The sequence below is a fragment of the Rutidosis leptorrhynchoides genome, chromosome 4, assembly GCF_046630445.1.
Source record: "Rutidosis leptorrhynchoides isolate AG116_Rl617_1_P2 chromosome 4, CSIRO_AGI_Rlap_v1, whole genome shotgun sequence".
Classification (NCBI taxonomy): domain Eukaryota; kingdom Viridiplantae; phylum Streptophyta; class Magnoliopsida; order Asterales; family Asteraceae; genus Rutidosis; species Rutidosis leptorrhynchoides.
Window position 1 is genome coordinate 618,355,257 of NC_092336.1, and position 21,637 is coordinate 618,376,893.

Consider the following 21,637-nt stretch of genomic DNA (forward strand, 5'->3'; position numbering starts at 1 on the left):
GTCATGTTCAAAGGTTCAAGAATACTAATTGGAAAGTCAAAAAAGAATGTCATATCGGAAAGTCATGTTCAAAGGTTTAAGAAAACTAATTGGAAAGTCAAAAAGGATAGTCCATTCGGAATGTCATGGTAAACGGTTCAAAAAAAACTAGTTGAAAAGTCAAAAAGAAAAGTCGGATAAAAAAGTCATATTCAAAAGTTTAAGAAAACTACTTAGAAAGTCAAAAAAGAAAGTCAGATCGAAAAGTCATGTTCAAAGGTTCACGAAAACTAATTGGAAAGTCAAAAAGGAATGTCATATCAGAAAGTCATGTCAGAGGTTCAAGAAAACTAAGGAAAGTCAAAAAGGAAAGTCAGATCGGAAAGTCATGTTCAAAGGTTCAATAGAACTAATTGGAAAGTCAAAAAGGAAAGACATATCGATAGTCATGTTCAAAGGTTTAAGAAAACTAATTGGAAAGTCAAAAAAAAAAGTCATATCGGAAAGTTATGTTCAAAGGTTCAAGAAAACTTATTGAAAATTCAAAAAGGAAAGTTAGATCAGAAATTCATGTTCAAAGTCTCAAGAAAACTAATCGGAAAGCCAAAAAGTAAAGTCAGATAAGAAGTCATGTTCTAAGGTTAAAGAAAAATAAGTGCAAAGTTAGATCGGAAAGTCATGTTCAAATGTTTTAGAAAACTAATTAAAATGTCAAAAAGGAAAGTCAAATCGAAAAGTCATGTTGAAATGCTCAAGAAAACTAATTGAAAAGTCTAAAAAGAAAGTCATATCGAAAAGTCATGTTCAAATATGTAAGAAAACTAACTGGAAAGTGAAAAAGGAAAGTCAGATCGGAATGTCATCTTCAAAGGTTCAAGAAAACTAATTGGAAAGTCGAAAAGGAAAGTCAAAACGAAAGTCAGATCGGAATGTCATGTTTAAATATTCAAGAAAACTAATTGGAAAGTCAAAAAGGAAAGTCAGATTGAAAAGTCATGTTCAAATGTTGTAGAAAACTAATTAAAATGTCAAAAAGGAAAGTAAGATCGAAAAGTCATGTTCAAATGCTTAAAAAACTAATTGGAAAGTCAAAAATGAAAGTCAGATCGGAAAGTCATGTTCAAAGGTTCAAGAAAACTAATTGAAAAGTCAAAAAGGAAAGTCAGATCGGAAAGTTAAGTTCAAAGGTTCAAGAAAACTAATTGGAAAGTCATATCGGAAAATCAAGTTCAAAAATTTAATAAAAACAATTGAAAAGTCAAAAAGGAAAGTCAGATTCGAAAGTCATGTTCAAGGTTCAATAAAACAGACTGGAAAGTCAAAAAGGAAAGTCAGATAGGAAAGTCATGTACAAAGGCTCAAGAAAACTAATTTTTTTTTTTTTTGAAATACAAGTTCTGGGCATCAAATACTCTCATTTGCCACACACACACGCGCTTTCGGGCAGGAAACCCGAACCGCATTAGAGGGATCCGAAAGTTATGTACAAAGGTTTAAGAAAACTAATTGGAAAGTCAATCAGGAAATTCAGATCGGAAAGTGATGTTCAAAGGTTCAAGAAAACTATTTGGAAAGTTAAAAAGGAAAGTCAGATCGAAAAGTCATGTTCAAAGGTTCATGAAAACTAATTGGAATGTCAAAAACTAAAGGTGATCGGAAAGTCATGTTTAAAGTTTCAATAAAACTCATTGGAAAGTCAAAAATAAAAGTCAGATCAAAAAGTCAAGTTCAAAGGTTCAAGAAAACTAATTGAAAAGTCAGATCGGAAAATCATGTTCAGTGGTTCAAGAAAACTAATTAGAAAGTTAAAAAGGAAAGTCATATCGAAAAGTCATGTTAAAATATTCAAGAAAACTATTTGTAAAGTCAAAAAGGAAAGTCAGAACAGAAAGTCATGTTCAAAGGTTAAAGAAAACTAATTGAAAAGTCAAAAAAGAAAGTCGTATCGGAAAATTATGTCCAATAGTTCAAGAAAAAGTAATTGGAAAGTCAGATCGGAAATTCATGTTCAAAGTTTTTAGAAAACTAATTTGAATGTCAAATAGAAAAGTCATATCGGAAAATGATGTTCAAAGGTTCAAAAACTAATTGGAAAGTCAAAAAGGAAAGTCAGATCGGAAAGTCATGCTTAAAGGTTAAAGAAAACTTATTGCCAAGTCAAAAGGGAAAGTCAGATCGGGAAGTCATGTTCAAAGGCTCAAGAAAACTAATTGGAAAGTCAAAAAAGAAAGTCAGATTAGAAGTCATGTTCAAAGTTACAAGAAAACTAATTGGAAAATCAAAAAGGAAACTCAGATCGAAAAGTCATGTTCAAAGGTTCAAGATTACTAATTGAAAGTCAAAAAGGAAAGTCAGATCGGAAAGTTATGTTCAAAGGTTCAAGAAAACTAATTGGAAAGTCAAAAAGAAAAGTCATATCGGAAAGTCATGTTCAAAGGTACAAGAAAACTAATTGGAAAGTCAAAAAGGAAATCTTGGAGCGTATTGGACCCGTTGCTTACCGTTTGGACATTCCATCTCAATTAAGTTCTGTTCATACCACATTCCACGTATCGAATCTGAAGAAATATCTTGCCGAACCAGAACTTATCATACCACTCGAGGAGCTTACGATTGATGACAAACTCCACTTTGTGGAAGAACCTGTTGAGGTCATGGACCGTGAGGTCAAGACTTTGAAGCACAACAAGATTCCAATTGTCTGAGTCCGTTGGAATGCTAAACGAGGACCCGAGTTCACTTGGGACCGGGAGGATCAGATGATGCAGAAATATCCTCACATTTTCCCGACTCTACCATCTACCTCAACTTAAAATTTCAGGACGAAATTTTCTTTAACGGGTGGGTAATGTAACGACCCGACCTTTTTCGACTTATATTTATACTTTTTATTTTCACAAAACTGCGTATTTTTGCGTACCAAGGTTGGAGAATTCGGATCTCGGCGAGATCTCGTTTGGACTTTTTTAGGGAGATCTTGGCATCTCGAAATAATCTCGGGGAGATCTCGGACGTTGACTTTATAGATTTTGAAATAAAAATATACATAAAAACATAAATATATGTATATTTATATACATTTTTACGAGATTTTACAAAAATATCCGACAAATGAGCGAGAAAAACTTAGAAATTACGAATTTTACAAGAAAATCTTACAAATTAGCAAGAAAATCTGAGAAATCGTGGTTTTGACTAAGTTTGATCTCGTTGACCGAGAAATCTCGGGAGATGAACATCTCGTCTCGGTTTCCTTCAAACGAGATCTCGGGGAGATCTCGAGAGATTTACAACACTGGTGCGTACTGAGCTATATTATATTCTGAGATCATTATTAATGTTAATTACTTTCGTTAATACCTTACAACGTGTTATTAAGTGCTTAATCACTTAACTTGATCCTCGAATGCTTTTACGATCGTTAGTGTCACTTGTCGTTTAGAACGAGCTACGTACTTTGTACACGTTAAACTTTTGTCATAATTGGAGTATTATGACTACTTAAAACTAATTGTTATTTTTTAATGACAATTACTTGGCTTATTGGTTGCTTAATTACGCTTAGTGTTTTACTAATGCACACTAGTTAGTCTTAATGGACTTTTTACCTTAATGGACTAAGTACCACCCTACTCTAGCTAATGGACTTTTAAGTTAGCCCAATTTTAATAGACTTATGACCCATTAGTATGTAGGACAAAACCCATTAAGATAAGTCAACATAGTAGCATATTTGTGTACCATTTCCTAGGATCCCAACATACAAGCACCACCTTTGTACCACCACCCATGCAAAATCAAAATGGTCCCCCCCCCCCAACACCACCATAATCGTCGCCCACCATGATCCCCACCACCACTATAAATTTAAACTTGATTTCTCATTTTACACTTCATTTCATTCTCAAAACACACACACTTTCTCTCTAATTTTCTCTCTAGTCTTTCTCACACTAAAAGCTTAATAACTTGTAAGTTTTTCTTAAATTTCTTCTCCTTTTTCTTTCTTTAATTCGACATCATCATCATCATCATCATCATCATCATCATCATTATCATCATCATCAAGAGATCAAGCTTTTTAGCATTTTGATCTTGTTATATCTTGAAGATTCAAACCTTGATGGAAAATCTTCAAGAACATAAAAGATTCAAGCTTTCTAGCTTTTAATCTTCATTACTTTGTTGGATCTAAGTTTTATAGCTTAAGATCACTTTATTTTTGTTAAAAGATCAAAACTTGTGTTTATGATCTTCATAAAACTTGTAGATCTAGCTTTATGCTTTAAGGATCCACAAGAACATTAGAGATCCAAGCTTTCTAGCTTAGGGTTTCACCATTTGTTTAGATCTAAGCTTTTTTTTCTTTTGATCTCATTACTTTTACTAGATCTAAGCTCTCTAGCTTATGGTCTCATATATCTTGTTTAGATCTAAGCTTTATAGCTTATGGTCTCATTAATCTTGTAAGAATCCAAGCTTTCTAGCTTAGGGTTTCATAATACTTGAGATCTAAGTTTTGTTGTAGATTTCATTTACTTGTAACCTTTTTATGATTTTTATGGTGATAAAAATTAAGTCTTTATCATCTACATATGGTAAAGGCACATAAACTTATATAAAGATGATAAGAAACAATGCTTAATGCTAAGGATGTAACTTTGGTTCATCATGTAGCATGAAACTCTTAAAGAGTTGATTTTTCTTTTCATTTAATGTTAATAAGTGTGTTGATGGTTAAAACTTGGTCAAAATGATGCTAAAACATCAAAGAGTTGTACACTTGAGGCTTATACGCATCAAAGACGAGAACCGTGATAAGCATCAAACACCAAGAAACCCACCGGAGCACTTGAATCTGTTTTTCAGGGTCTGATCCGACTCCTGGAGCTTCTGAAAAATTGATTTCCAGAAAGTTCGGGATGTGTAGATAACTTTTTGTTTAAGACTCGTCCAAATCCGATGTACGGTTTAGGATTTATAGCCTTCCAAGGTTCACTACGTCTTTGTAACGACGTGCTGAAATTTCTGACCTACTCGCGCTTTGACCGTCGCCACGGTCAAACGACATCAAGTTAGGATCTGATTTTCAGAAAGCGGTAAGAGGACTCACAAACGGATCCCTAGCCACTGACCGCACGTCATTTCAGTTTGTGTATAGGTCGTAGCGGCTGTACGAATTCAGCTATTCGTTTTGATCTCTATTCTTGTTGAAACCTTACTTTATCTTCCACGAATGATAATACTTAAGACTTAACTTTTTTACCTTTAAACTTTTAGGGACGATTTATTGACTTAGTAACCTTTGACTTAGGCTGAGGACCTTTAGGACCGACTTACTACCTGCTTACATTTTCATATCGACTTTACCGCACATTCATTGTGAGTTATAGCTCCCTTTTTACTTTAACTATTTTTGGGACTGAGAATACATGCGCTTTTTATGCTTTACATACTATACACGAGTACTTTAACTTTATATTTGTGTGGGTGATATAACGGCACAAATTTTCCCCTTAGCTCGGTAACGTTTAACTATTGGTTTATGAACCGGTAGACGCGAATCTTAGATATGGATCCATAGGGTTTGACATCCCCACTCGGGCTAGTCGCGCTAGCATTTAACGAGTGTTTAATACTTCGTCTGTTTTAACGCACTCGCCAAGTGTACTTTTAGGGGGTGATATATTATTTTACGTTAACTTAGTTACCAAGTGCCCACTGTTAAGCATATACTTTTCATACTGTTTTGAATACGAAATCTCGTGGTCTACCTTACGATATTGTTTACTATAAAACTATAGCTCACCAACATTTGTGTTGACTTCCTAAGCATGTTATTTCTCAGGTGCTTAGACGAGTTTGCTTCCGCTGTAATAGACTGCTGTTATAGACTTGTTGTGTTAGACTTCCGCTGCATTGTTAGAGATGTCTCAATCATGGAACTTTTTACTTTGCATTCATTACTATGTTACATGTAAACTATGGTTTTGTAATGACCTTAGTGTCCCGTACTATTTTTAAATGCTTTCTATTTGTAGAAGCATGTTACTCTTCTTAAGCATTTGTCGTTGGGAAGACGTTATCTTTTTATGAATGCAAAACTTTGTTTTAAAACAGCATGTAGTGTTATACCGTGTAATGGACCTGTTGTTGATGATCTGTGCGATTGATTTTTGAACGGGGCATCACACAAGAAAACTAATTAGAAAGTCAAAAAGGAAAGTCAGATCGGAAAATTATGTTCAAAAATTCAAGAAAAAGTAATTGGAAAGTCAGATCGAAAATTCATGTTCAAAGTTTTTAGAAAACTAATTTGAATGTCAAATAGAAAAGTCATATCGGAAAGTGATGTTCAAAGGTTCAAAAACTAATTGAAAAGTTAAAAAAGAAAGTCAGATCGGAAAGTCATGCTTAAAGGTTCCAGAAAACTTATTGGAAAGTCAAAAGAGAAAGTCAGATCAGAAAGTCACGTTCTAAGGCTCAAGAAAACTAATTAGAAAGTCAAAAAGGAAAGTCAGATCAAAAGTCATGTTCAAAGTTACAAGAAAACTAATTGGAAAATCAAAAAGGAAATTCAGATCGGAAAGTGATGTTCAAAGGTTCAAGATTACTAATTGAAAAGTTAAAAAGGAAAGTCAGATCGGAAAGTCATTTTTAAAGGTTCAAGAAAACTAATTGAAAAGTCAAAAAGAAAAGTCATATCGGAAAGTCATGTTCAAGGTACAAGAAAACTATTTGGAAAGTCAAAAAGGAAAGTAAGATTGGAAAGTCATGTTCAAAGGTTTAAGAAAACTAATTGGAAAGTCAAAAAGAAAAGTCATATCAGAAAGTCATGTACAAAGGTTCAAGAAAACTAATTGGAAAGTCAATCAGGAAAGTCAGATCTGATAGTGATGTTCAAAGGTTCAAGATAACTATTTGAAAAGTCTACAAGGAAAGGCAAATCGAAAAGTCATGTTCAAAGTTGCATGAAAACTAATTGGAAAGTCAAAAAGGAAATTCAGATCGGAAATTCATGTTCAAAGGTTCAATAAAACTCATTAGAAAGTCAAAAAAGAAAGTCAGATTGGAAAGTCATATTCAAAGGTTCAAGAAAACTTATTGCAAAGTCAAAAAGGAAAGTCAGATCGGAAAGTCTTATTTAAAGGCTCAAGAAAACTAGTTGGAAAGTCAAAAAGGAAACTCAGATCAGAATTCATGTTCAAAGGTTCAAGAAAACTAATTGCAAAGTCTAAAAGGAAAGTTATATCGGAAAGTCATGTTCAATGGTTCAAGAAAACTAATTAGAAAGTTAAAAAGAAAAGTCAGATCGGAAACTCATGTTCAAAGGTTCAAGAAAAATAATTAGAAAGTAAAAAAGAAAATTCAGATCAGAAAGTCATGTTCAAAGATTCAAGAAAACTAATTGGAAAGTCAAAAAGAAAAGTCAGATCGGAAAGTCATGTTCAAAATTTCAAGAAAACTATTTGGAAAGTCAAAAAGGAAAGTCGGATCAAAAAGTCATGTTCAAAGGTTCATGAAAACTAATTAGAAAGTCAAAAAGGAAAGTGAGATCGAAAAGGCATGTTTAAAGGTTCAAGAATACTCATTGCAAAGTCAAAAATGAAAGTCAGATTGAAAAGTCATGTTCAAAGGTTCAAGGAAACTAATTGGAAAGTCAAAAAAGAAAGTCGGATCGGAAAGTCAATGATAATTTATGTGCTGAATACTTTATAGAAACTAAGATCAAATGCCACACTTAAACACACAAGTCACAAGAACTATACTCGATCACCATAGCAATTTGCATGCAAATATTCAATTAAGTTCGTCCCAAGAGAGTATGCTTAAACAGATGTCGAAAACTAACAATTGTCCTAAGTTTTGATTGGGGGTTTTGAGTAATTTTGACTAACAACTAACACTTGCAAAAAGAGAAAATAACAAAATAGCAAAATAAGATATCAAATAACTAAGATGTGCCCACTTGTATGATCAACCCTTCATAATCGGTTGTTCTTTACGTTTTTTTCACTTTCAATGTTGGATTATTAATAGTCTAGCGTCACCACAAAACCTTAGCCAATTCAAATTCATAAACTCACAATAGTGCGTTCAAATGACCAATTTAAGCTTGAGTAATCATTAAGATATGACTTAAGACTAACTTCACATAAAGTCTCTTAATCTACACAAACACTTGTGAATGACTAATACTTTCATAATTGACTAGTGACCCATTTGAAAACCAACGCAAACCCAAAGCACAATCACTTGAAACTCAAGTTTGATTGTCTAGATCACCTAAGGTGTTCAAGCATAATTTGTTTCACAAATCAAATCACTAAGACAAGTTACACAATCTATGTAATCAAATTCAAGTTCACAACAATTATAGCAATAGATCAATAGCCAACTCAACAACTAGAACTTAATATTTCATCTCAACATCAATTTATTCATGAATTAGAACAACTTCATGTTTTAGGGCTTTTCATACAAGCAAACACAATGAAATTAGCCAATCATGGCTAAACAAACACTAATCAAAGAGAAAATAGCATAAACAAGCATCATGATTCAAGTTACAAGTAATCAAAATGAAAATAACGAAGAACAAGGTGGAAATTACAACCCAAATTGAAGTATGATGAAGATTAACACTAAACTTGCATAAACTTGAGCTTGCTTCCTTAAATTTGCCTTAATCTCCCACCAGATGATGTAATTAGGGTTTTTTGGGTGAAGATCGAGGATAAAACTGAAGCTCTCCCCAAAAACCTAATCTCCTTTTCTATTTATAGCTGATAAGTTCTTACCTAAAAACAGCGTAAATGCGCCACATTTGTGGTCACTCAAGTGGTGCGCCGCATTTACGAATGGTGCACCGCATCTGCTAGCAAAAGATGATATGCGCCGCATTTTTGTGAGGAGTGTGCCGCATCAAAACCTACTGTCACCGAGAAGGTCCTTAATACACTACAGGTTCTCCGCATTTGGCATATTGGTGCGCCGCATCTATGTGTTTCCAGCATTTCCTTTGGTTTTTGCCATTTTGGTTCATTGTTAAGCCAAACTTAGTCAACTTTTACACCAAGTAATGATTTTTAGCCTTGAACCATCTCATTGATCAAATATTGCACTTGCAATCTCAATAATCATCAAAACCGAGTGAAACGAGGGGGATATTGCGAGGAAAAACATATATAAATCAAACAATATCAAATCCCCCACACTTAGGTCTTGATTGTACTTAATCAAGCTCAAATCAATAAGCTATGGAGATAGTGCCTCAAGACCATAATAGAATAGAAAGATCATAACCAGGTGCAAGAATCAAACTCAAAGGATTACCTCACTGAGCATGCAACTTCAAAGGCCCAAATGATTTCCAAAAACTTGCGATTATACAATGTCAAGCATCAATCTCTACCCAACTTCCAAGACTTCAATTCAAGAACCCGTCTTCAACCAATCTTCATCAAAATTCCATGGGGACAACACGTAGTAACCCTCACAACAATCCTAAATCTAGATCTCAAAAATAACCACCACTTCACCTAATCAAGACTTCAACTCTTCACAACTACATAACTTCACACAAACACAGTTTCTTCAAAACTTCATTAACAACCAAGGACTTGGCTTCAAATATCGCCCAAAGTTGTTTAACGGGGCGGTACTCGAGATATGGTGTGCCAAGCCACTTGTTGTCTTCATGTAATGACAACGCACAAAATTTCAAACCTCCAAGATCATCCTCAAAACTTCCAAATTCAAGCCTAAACTACTTTCTTCAAGCATCACAATGAAATTCTCAATCAAAACACAAACAAAATTAGGGTTTATAATTTTCAAATGATGAATATGAAGGTGAGAAAATACAAGAAAACTAGTCCTTTTTTTAGAAACAAAATTATACTGATAGTCCTTGTAGTTTAATAATTGTACATGGCTGGTCCTAAACTTAACTTCAGTTAATTTGTCCAGTTAACTATTTACATGGCGTTAGGTTTAGTACTAGCGCCGTGCATTTATTAAACCACGGGGATTTCCGGTATAACATTTAAAAGAAAAGGATTTTAAGTAAATTATAGGAACCAATGGTATAATTAACTCTAATTATAATTATGAAATTATCTATCTATACCTTATATAAAGCGCGTGCCATTATGCTGACGTGGTCAACTCCTCCTTTATTCTTGTCACGTGTCATTCTATCATTTTTTTTCATATATTTAATTGATTTTCTCAAATAATGAAAGTATTCATATACTAAATAAAATACAATTACTTTAAATATTAAATTATATTAAATAAATAAAATAATATAAATATAAAAATTTAAGTAACACGAGCAATAGAACTTTACTTTTGGCGTTAACAAAAATATAAAATAAATATACTTATTTAAATTAAATAAATAAATAAAATAATATAATTATAAATGTTAATATCGTTTAATCATATTCTAAGTACAATACTATTACTTAAATATTAAATATGACAATTTTATTATCGACTATTAGTAGATATACACATAAAAAAGCGTAAACATGATCTGCATCCTAATACATAAGATTATATTTGAGCATAAATTATACTCCACAATACAAATGTATACGTCAAATGTACGGAAAATAAATGAATAATCTTTAAATAAAATTAGTTATGTAACCTAATTTAAATAAACAATCAAATATCTATACTAAATACAATATAGAATATTTAAATAAGTTTAAAGTATATCAAACTTTTTGACATTTGCGACACGTATTTTACAAACGGGCTCATAAGCGTATCACTATATGTTCAAGAAACTTTGCGACATTGAATGAGAACAACTGATTGTTGTATTGTAATTGTATTCAATACTAAAGTATATGTTGTTAATGTTATCAATACCTCATACTCATGTTATAATACATTATATAAAGTGCGTACAATACTAACGTTATCGATTTAATGTTTTTGATACTACTGCTTTCGATAAAAATGTTATCGGTAATAAATGTTTTTTTTATTATAATTGTATTATATATTATATATTTGGTGACTATATAAATACTAACGTTATACTATACTAATTTATACAAATGTCGTGTAACGTACGGACTCATAAAACTAGTAAATATATATACTTTGCGTATTGCAAAACTGGGCTCCACCCGTCCAGACACCTTTTAGAATGAATCGAGTCAAATATTTAGTGATCGAACATGAATGTACACCATTCTAATGTACTCGAAACATTAGTCTTCCAAAGCCGCGTGAATTTTATCTCAACTTATTGGCACAACATATTAATTAATTTCGATGAGAATATTTTATTAACAATGATTAAAAGCGGCGATTTTTCAACCCTTATATTCTCCATTAAACTTACAAAAAATTAAATGGTAATCATTATCGAACATGGGTGCCACCTTCATTTGCGCCTTAAATTCTCCAAACCCAACAACCATTTCCTTACTTTTTTATTAAATTTTTTACTAATATTCAATATAAATCCAACAATTGATCATACCAATTCAAATGGAATCCTAAACCCAAACTCACAATGTTGTTTCCAAACTTAGCTCCTTTAATCATCTTGCTTTTCTTTCATACTCTCCTCATTTCAAACTCTATTTATGCAATCACACACCAAAAACTAAGAACTCAACCTCGAGTCAATGCCATTAATCAATTCTTAACTACACAAAACAAGGCCCGCGCAGCCTTGCATATGAGACCACTAGTGTGGGACGCAGGGCTTGCAAAGTATGCTGACATGTATGCTAGACAAAGAAGACAAGATTGTTTATTAAAGCATTCGAATGGGCCTTTTGGGGAGAATATATTTTGGGCGAGTGGCGATGGGTGGACCCCGGCGGAAGCAGCGGTGGCATGGGTGGCGGAGAAACGGTGGTATAACTATCGCTCTAATTCTTGTGGTGGGGGAAGGGAATGTGGACATTATACACAAGTTGTGTGGAAAAATACCAAAAGAATTGGATGTGCAAGAGTAACTTGTTTTGGAGGCAGAGGTGTTTTCATGACATGTAATTATTTTCCTCCGGGGAATTATATCGGCGAGAGGCCTTATTGATCGAGTTTTTTACGATATTCTGGGTAGACATTATGTGTAACATTACTGTTTCTATCAAATAAATAAATGACTGTATTGCTTAAGAGGGGACAAAATTAACTTTGTACATAAAACATGTTACATTTATATTTATATAAAATCTTAAAGAAAAGCTAACTTGTGGTATTAGATAAAAACTAGTTGGGCGACCTGGCTTTGCGCCGGTTTTTCTCCCTTGATTAATATTAATTACATAGCTAATTATTAAAAAAGTAATTATTTATCATCTTTGTTGTTTTAATTTTAGTTTTGTCGAGGAAAGACCCAAAATAGTTATGTGATTAATTTGTAATAAGCGTGAAAGTAATTATTTATCATTTTTTGTTTTAGTTTTCGTCTTGTCAAGAGAAAAGACTCAAATGCTCAATTAATAAAGTGAGACGTATATCAACGATTGGTAAAAACTATTTAATAAAATAGGAAAAACTATATATATATATATATATATATATATATATATATATATATATATATATATATATATATATATATAGGCAGGATCAATGGGGAAGTAACCAATCGGGGGGAAACGGGGGGAAGTAAAAAAAAAAAATTTCGTTTTTTTGAATTTTTTTTTTCTGGCATCAAGATCACACGAAAATATGAACATTTAGAAAAGACACTTCGTGATGAATGTTACTCCCTCCGTCCCATATTTATTGTCACCAGACAAAAAACACACAGTTTAAGGAAATCCCACTAACTTCATTTCTCTACCAATGAAATATCTTCTCTCTCTAGATCCACCAATTAAATATTTTTTTTCCTTTCCATTTATGGAAATAGACAATTAATTTGAGACATCCCAAAATGGAATAGTGGACAATTATATAGGGACGGAGGGAGTATTATTTAGGCGGGAAAACGATCGACAAAAATAACATTCAAGATAATATTGTTCGTGAACAACATGAACGTTTTTTTTCATGTTTTGTGTAGTAAAATTTAGCCCGATTTAGAGTTTAGGGTTTAGGGTTTAGGGTTTGGTGTTTAGGGTTTATTCCATAAACCCAAAACACCAAACCCTAAACCCTAAACCCTAAACTCTAAACCGTCCGTGTTAAAAACTCAATCTAAATCTTAAATCTAAACCCTAAACCCTAAATTTCTAAACCCTAATATCTAAACCCTATAAACGCTAATATCTAAACCCTAATATCTAAACCCCAATAGCTAAAACCTCAAAATACGCTCGAAAAACACGATAATTGTTATATATTACTTCTTCAAGCGTTTTCCCGCCAAAATAAAAACATTTATCACAAAGTGTCTCTACTAAATGTTCATATTTTCATCTCATCTATAATGTTCGTGAACAAAGTTTTTTCAAAAAACGAAAAAAAAAAAAGTTTTTGCTTTCCCCCGCTTCCCCCCGAATGGTTACTTCCCTCTTGATCCTAATATATATATATATATATATATATATATATATATATATATATATATATATATATATATATATATATATATATATATATATATATATATATATATATATGACCCGTGAATTCACGAGTTTGATGAAGAAATCTACATTAATTGAATTTAAATATTTATTACGTTCATAACACAGTAGCAATTTCATATGACATTTTTGGTACGTATAGACTTTTTTCAAGTATGTATGAAAGGATGTAATGACCATCTCAATCGCTATCACGATTAACCATTACGATTTCTAATTCAAAAAGCAAAAAACGTAGCGTACAACAAATAAAGTTAGAAAACAAAAAACAATTAAAACTGCATTAAAAAATAACTTTAGTCTTCATTGTTCGATGTTTATTTTAATTATTTTAATAAATATTACTACAGAAGTTGTGGCATTAGTTCTCTCTTTAGCTATAAGAACAAAGTGCTTATATGCATAGTTAGTTGTAATGTACTAATGTTCATATCCTAAAGTGTATTCACGGTGAACAAATTATATGAAAAAAGGATAGTCAAATTATAAAGATGGGGTATGGGGTATTACCACTTCTGCAATGGGGTTTCTGTTCAATAATAGGGGCTAATCTGTATTATTAACCATTATTATTAACCATTAATTAATCATTAACCATTAATTAACCATTAACTGTATATACTACTCACCACCATGCTTTTGGTCGTTTAGCCCCAACCCCCACCAAATTTTGGTCAAAACGACAAGAGGGAAAAAAGGAGGAAAAAAAAACCAAATCACCCTCCAAACCATATATACTGCTCACCACAATGCTTTTGGTGGTTTAGCCCCAACCCCCACCAAATTTTGGTCAAAACGACAAGAGGGAAAAAAGGAGAAAAAAAACCAAATCACCCTCCAAAAAATGTGCCAACTTACACCCCAACCCTCAAAACATGGGTATAAAGTGTAAAATCAATATTTTAATTAAAAATCTTAACCAAATTTCACCCATATTTTCAACAAAACATATCTTTCCGCTCGCCTCGCGTTAAATTTTTTCGAACCCACCGTTCAACTCAAAAAAATCTAACAAACACAACGGGACTAACTATACGCGAAACGGTCACTTCTAAAAAAAAACGCTAAATACCTCGGATTATATTCAATACATACACACACCTATAATAAACTAGCCAAACTAATTACATCATATCGATAATTATGTTTCCCTTTTTTTTACGAAATCTTCCTGCCGTTAAAAATGCATAGGCCATTAGGTACACTAGGTACTAACTACGTGTATCTAAAAACACCCGTAACAAAACGTTTTTACTTATGTAAATACATAACGTTCCGTTAACTATGAATACGCAACAAAAAGGCCCCGCGACATCGCGCGGGCCCGTTTTATCCATCCACCCCACTTATCCAATATTGAAAAAATAATAGCTACAGATTCAATTGATTATGATGAAATCAGTAAGAAACTTGAGGATATACCTGAGAAAAACATATACTCTTACCCACACACAATAGAAAACGTAAATATGTCTCTGCCACGATTTGATTGGGCATGAAACTGACGTAAGGACGCATAAGAAGCAATATGTACGATTTATTCTAAAAAAACAAATAAGCATTATGGAAAGTGAAGACGTCATGGAAAGTGAAGACATCATATAGCTAATATACCAAGTCTTTGCTGGAAATTACTTCTATGCATATATAAAACATATGATTAGGCAACAATTGAAAAGCACCGTTTGATTTTGAAAACCTGCACTACAAATCTTTATCAGTTATTGAGTAAAGAAAACATGCCTGATAATCGGTAAGATAACTCATCATAAGCATTGGTGTTGATGTGATAACTCATCTTGTATTATGTGTGGTGTTAGATAATGAATAGACCATGCATGAGATCATATTCATGAGCTAGTCACACGAAAAACAACAAAAACATGTTAACCTATTGCTCATTTCTCAAACTCAAGTACAAATTACAAATACGAAGCAAATTTGACCCAATAGACTCTGTTGCAGTCCAGAATTTAAGGGCACATCATGGCATATAATCCCGAGTCAATTAACCATTTATGTCGCTCCTTCTTCTTTCCTAGCAAATGTTTTAGTAGTATATCACTATAACTACAACTTTGCAAACCATTGTAGATGGTCTAACTGTACCCAAAACTACATCCTTTACTTAACTAAGAAAATTACTTGCTTATGAGTCTATCCAATGTTATAAATTGAATTTCTTACTTCAACACCAAGAAATTTTGTTGTTTATGTGTTCATGGATGCTAAATACAATAGTTTAGTAAGTTAAAAATAGATTATAAATAAAATCAAGTTCATAGTCATTATAACAATAAAAGACATTTTAACAAACACATGGAGTGCATAAAATTTTTTCATGTAATTCCACTTCGTATCATGTATTTCGTTAACCTAAATAATAAAGAAAAAAAATCAACAATCCTTCAATCCTTCTTAATGAGAATCCGTAATAATAGTCAAAGAATAAGTACAAACTTACAATCATCAAAATAAACAAATGCTGAAAATCCTTCAAAGTTTTATATTCTTATCCTTCTTCAGGTTCAACAGTCCTTTAAAAAACACCATATTCAAAATCACTAGTGGAGTGAACTATCAAGAAATCTAAAAAACAATCTGAATATAAATAATAAATAAGAAGAATAAAATCAAGATGAAAAGAAAAATGGCGCATGAACATTGAGCAAAAGACATACTGTACATGAGAAGGTGGTAATTAAAAAACTCTTACTGAATAAAATGGTCACAAGCAACCTATCAGATTAGTATATTCTTACGTGAAAAGAGCTTTTGGTGATGAAGATAAGATACAGAAGATTTCGCCAAAAGAAGAATAAATGAATTTGTATATTCTATATAGCAATCGAAAGACACGTTTGTTTGAAAGATGAATCAGATCCATTTTGAAAAGATGAAACGTGAGATGAGCATGACTTCCAATGCAATTGCAGTAATTGTTGCAACTGCATGTATAGAAATACACAAAATTTTGAATTAGTCATTGTTTTAAAAATCTGACGATAAAACATTCAAATTTAAATTTAAATAAAGCTCTAAAAATGATGATTACATCATTTCACTAATTATCCTTTAATTTTCATAATGATAATTTCACTATTTTATGTTAATTTTAATTAAAAAGATACAAAATAAAAATAAATAAATGTCGATAATATATGAATGCCAATTTAAAAGGCAAAAATAATTAATAAAAATATTATTTAATATTTAATACGGTACTATTGTTATATAAATATAGATATCTTGGAGCCTCTCCACCGTATATTATCACAACTCTTTTTCTCAATATTATCCAATAACCTTTTGTTTCCAAAAATCAGGTACAAACTTTCATGTCATTGTTAATAGTTATTTTAAAAAATTATTCTTTTTATGTGTTGTTTGATGATGAAAATCTTATTGTATGTTTGTTAAACAACAATAATATGAAAACCGCTAACAGACGTCAAATCATATTGCGACTATTTAAAAGGAAGGTATATAGTGTGATGACCCGGGAATTTCCGATCAAATTTAAACTTTAATCTTTATATGTTTCCGACACGATAAGCAAATTCTGTTAAGTTAAATTTCAAATATTTTGAACTGTGTTCATGTAATCATTTACCTTTGAACTGTACCCGACGATTCACGAACAATTTTGTGTAAATAATTATATATTGTAAATTAAATACATAAAATTTGATATTTAAAATATAATTGTATATAGTAGTTGAGTATATATAATTATTACTATATGTATACTGTTAACATGTATGAATATTAAGTATATATATTATATATTATAAAATTATTAAATATTACATAATTATTAAAATATAATATTAGTATATGTAATTACAAGATAAAATATGGTTATTATGTTAATGTTGTTATAATTAGTTTTATTATTGTCATCAAAATAAAAATTAATAATATCAGTATTATGAATATTATCATATATAATATATAAATACAAAAGTTAATACATTTGAATTATCATATTAGTATTAATATTACCAATATTATTATTATCATTATTAATATCATCAGAATTAGTAGAAAATATTTTATAAAAATATCCATTTAAAGATTACTAATATTATTATTTTATTATTCTTATTATTTTTATTAGTATTATTATTATTATTATTATTAGTTATTAATATCATTATCAATAATAATATAATTATTACATATGTTTGTATTTATTAAATATTAATTATAAATAAACTATAAAAGTAGATAAGAAATTTCTTGTAAATGAGAGCCTCACTTCAGCTTTATCTAAATCTGTTCCCAACTTTTAACTCATTACCATAATAAGATTCTTCACTGGATACAAACAAGTTGATAGCATTCAATAATTTTTATTTTATTATTAATTAATATTAAAACAATTAAAAATAAAAGAGATTCGTATATAACAGATTCTAAATCCAATTATATTTCACTTTCAACTGTTATCATATTTGTCTTGGTCTGCTAATTGCTGAAAATTGATATCAAAATCATACCATTCTGTTGTGTGTCTCAATCTCTTATTTTTATTTATTTATTTATTTATTTCTTTTACCGATTAATTGTATATCGACTTCAATATTACTATAAAACAATGGGATTACAGTTTAATATGTCGACATTTAATCAGTAATACATCCTTTATATCAATTATTTCTTTTACAACCTTTAAATGGCGAATTTAATAAAAATCTGAGCATGAACTCAGGTACGTGCTCTGTACCTTCAAGCTTTTTGTCAATTCATCGAATTTGAATAATTTTTCAAAATCTATTAATGCAACTTGATTGGAAATCTTTCGTTTCAACTATCTGGAAAGTTTCAAAGCTCAATTCTTTTAATCGACTTCAAATTTTGGAGTCAAATTTAATTTCTCAAAAAGTCAACTCAGTGTTCATCTTAAAATTCGAGTTTAATACGATGTTTTAAATCCAATTAAGGTTACAGAAAGTTTATAAAAGTTATTTAAAACCTTTTTCATATTATAAAGTTTAGCTAATACGATCTAGAAATTCGAAATTAAAATTGAGTTTCAAAACGTGTTCATCAGACTATGTTTTTATTTTTATTATTTATTTTTGTCTGATTAAATAAAATTAACTAAACAGATATATTCCGTTTCAGATACAAACTTTATATATAATATCAGATTGGATATAGGATTGATCTTGGGTTGAATTGATATCGGGTATGAAGAAGATAAAAATGACAGCCGATAGAAATAGTTTAAATAAAATTTGATAGTAATAATAATCAGAAAAGCTGTCATAGAGGAATGGTCAGGGGGATGTGTTGGGTATCGAGGAGTCTCGGGTTCGAATCCTTACATGCTCGCTATGGTTCTTTTTGGCCGATTTTTGGAGGTAGTTCCTTAGTTTTATTTATTATTTATTATTATTATTATTAATACTTTTAACATTATTATTGTTATTATTATTATTATTATTATTATTATTATTATTATTATTATTATTATTATTATTATTATTATTATTATTTTCCTTATTATTGTTATTGTTATTGTTATTGTTATTGTTAGTACTATTATTATTATTATTATTATTATTATTATGAATATGTTTAGGATTATTATTAGTGTTATAAAACAATACAAGTTATTACTACTCTCACTAATATTAATATAAATATCATTTTCGTAATTGTTAGTTTTACTATTATTATTATTAACATATGTATCAATTTTAACAACATCGTTATTTATATTAGTATTATCAATATTAAAAAGAAAAAAAGAAATTATTATTAGTAAATCATTATTATCAAAACCATCATTTTCGTTACAAATAATTATTTTGTACCTAAAATATACTTAATACATACATTATAATCATATTAATAGTTTATATATCACTAACCAATTATAATGACATTATTTATATAAATAATTATATATAACGAAATAAGAATATTTTCATATAATAATAACTATATATATATATATATATATATATATATATATATATATATATATATATATATATATATATATATATATATATATATATATATATATATATATATATATATGTATATATATAGAGATATATTAATATAACGAAATATATAAATATTAAACATTTAAAATATATACACAAACTAAATAAGTATAATATATAATTCAATTTATAATATATAAACTTGTTCGAACACGATTATACATTTTAATATATATACAAATGATATAGGTTCGTGAATCCGAGGCCAACCCTGCATTGTTCAATGTCGTCATATGTATTTTTACTACAAAATACATTATAGTGAGTTTTCATTTACCTTTTACCCTTTATATTTTTGGGCTGAGAATACATGCGCAATTTTTATAAATGTTTTTACGAAATAGACACAAGTAATCAAAACTACATTATATGGTTGAATGATCGAAATCGAATATGCCCCTTTTTATTAAGTCTGGTAATCTAAGAATTAGGGAACAGACACCCTAATTGACACGAACTCTAAAGATAGATCTATCGGGCCCAACAAGCCCCATCCAAAGTACCGGATGCTTTAGTATTTCGAAATTTATATCATGTCCAAAGGAGGATCCCGGAATGATGGGGATATTCTTATATGCATATTGTGAATGTCGGTTACCAGGTGTTCAATCCATATGAATGATATTTTTGTCTCTATGCATGGGACGTATGTTTATGAGAAATGGAAATATGAAATCTCGTGGTCTATTAAAATTATAAAATAATTATTTATGTTAAACTAATGAACTCACCAACCTTTTGGTTGACACTTTAAAGCATGTTTATTCTCAGGTATGAGAGAAGTCTTCCGCTGTGCAATTGCTCATTTTAAAGATATTACTTGAAGTCATTCATGACATATTTCAAAAGACGTTGCATTCGAGTCGTTGAGTTCATCAAGATTATTATTTAGTCAATTATAGGAAGATATGTTATGAAATGGTATGCATGTCGACAACTTTAGATGTAATGAAAGATTGTCTTTTTAAAACGAATGCAATGTTTGTAAAATGTATCATATAGAGGTCAAGTACCTCGCGATGTAATCAACTGTTGGGAATTGTTTATAATCGATATGGACTTCGTCCGGATGGATTAGGACGGGTCTTCACAGTTGGTATCAGAGCGGTGGTCTTAGCGAACCATGTCTGCATTAGTGTGTCTAACTGATAAGTCGTTAGGATGCATTATTGAGTCTGGACTTCGACCGTGTCTGCATGTCAAAAGTTTTGCTTATCATTTCGTGTCGAAAATTACTTGTTTATCATCCTTAAAATCTAGACACGTCTTACTGCTGCTATTGCATAGACAGTGTATAGATAAATTCATATCTTAGCATATCTGTTGTTATTACCTTTGCCTGACAGCTTCCGTAGATTCCTCCGTAACTTATGGGATTTTAGTATTATATATGCATATGTAAATTATGTATTGCAAGGTACTAATCTACATCCTATAATCTATTTCTTATCAAAAATTCTTCATCTGATTGTACGGGATGAATCCTTCAACCAGTTCAAGTCCCTCGAATTCCGATAGCTATTCCGATAGTTATTCTGACAGCTATTCCGACGTGGACATTCACCTGAGCTCCGAAAGCAGCGTCACCAGAATGAATCAACCAACCAACCATCCCCAATTCATATGATGAGTTCGTAGTCGACTTAATTAATGGAGACGAGAAGAAGGCAATCCTTTCCATCAACCAAATTCACCTCTTGGTGAAGAACTTGAAGCACTTACCGACGAACCACACCGAAACACTATTTTCACCCTAATTTCCTGAATATCTCACCACGATTATATTCTATCTAAAATTCTAAACCTTATTCATCCATTCGTTCTGACTGACAATAATCCCGGAGTAATACAAGAAGTCAACGAACTTCGAGCTCGAATAATCAATTCGGAGAATATGGTTCAAAATGTACCAGCTTCAGCAACATCACTGGCACCAACAGTACCACCAACATCAATACCAGTACCACCAGCAACCCAAGTTTCAACATCACACGCCTCAACATCTAATTATGTACCCTGGGCATAATCATCATTCTATGTAGCATTTTACATCATTTA

At 30.9% G+C, this 21,637-nt stretch overlaps 1 protein-coding gene across 1 annotated transcript; it reads left to right on the forward strand.

Annotated features, from left to right (window-relative positions):
- The first annotated feature begins 11,521 nt into the window (after nucleotides 1-11,521).
- On the forward strand, nucleotides 11,522-12,052 carry LOC139904105 (pathogenesis-related protein PR-1-like). Its single transcript, XM_071886038.1, has one exon. The coding sequence runs from the start codon at nucleotides 11,522-11,524 to the stop codon at nucleotides 12,050-12,052; it is 531 nt and encodes a 176-aa protein (XP_071742139.1).
- The last annotated feature ends 9,585 nt before the right edge of the window (nucleotides 12,053-21,637 follow it).

Excerpts from the sequence above, each read along its gene's own strand:
- LOC139904105 (XM_071886038.1), top strand. The coding sequence starts at position 11,522 with ATGTTGTTTCCAAACTTAGCTCCTTTAATCATCTTGCTTTTCTTTCAT.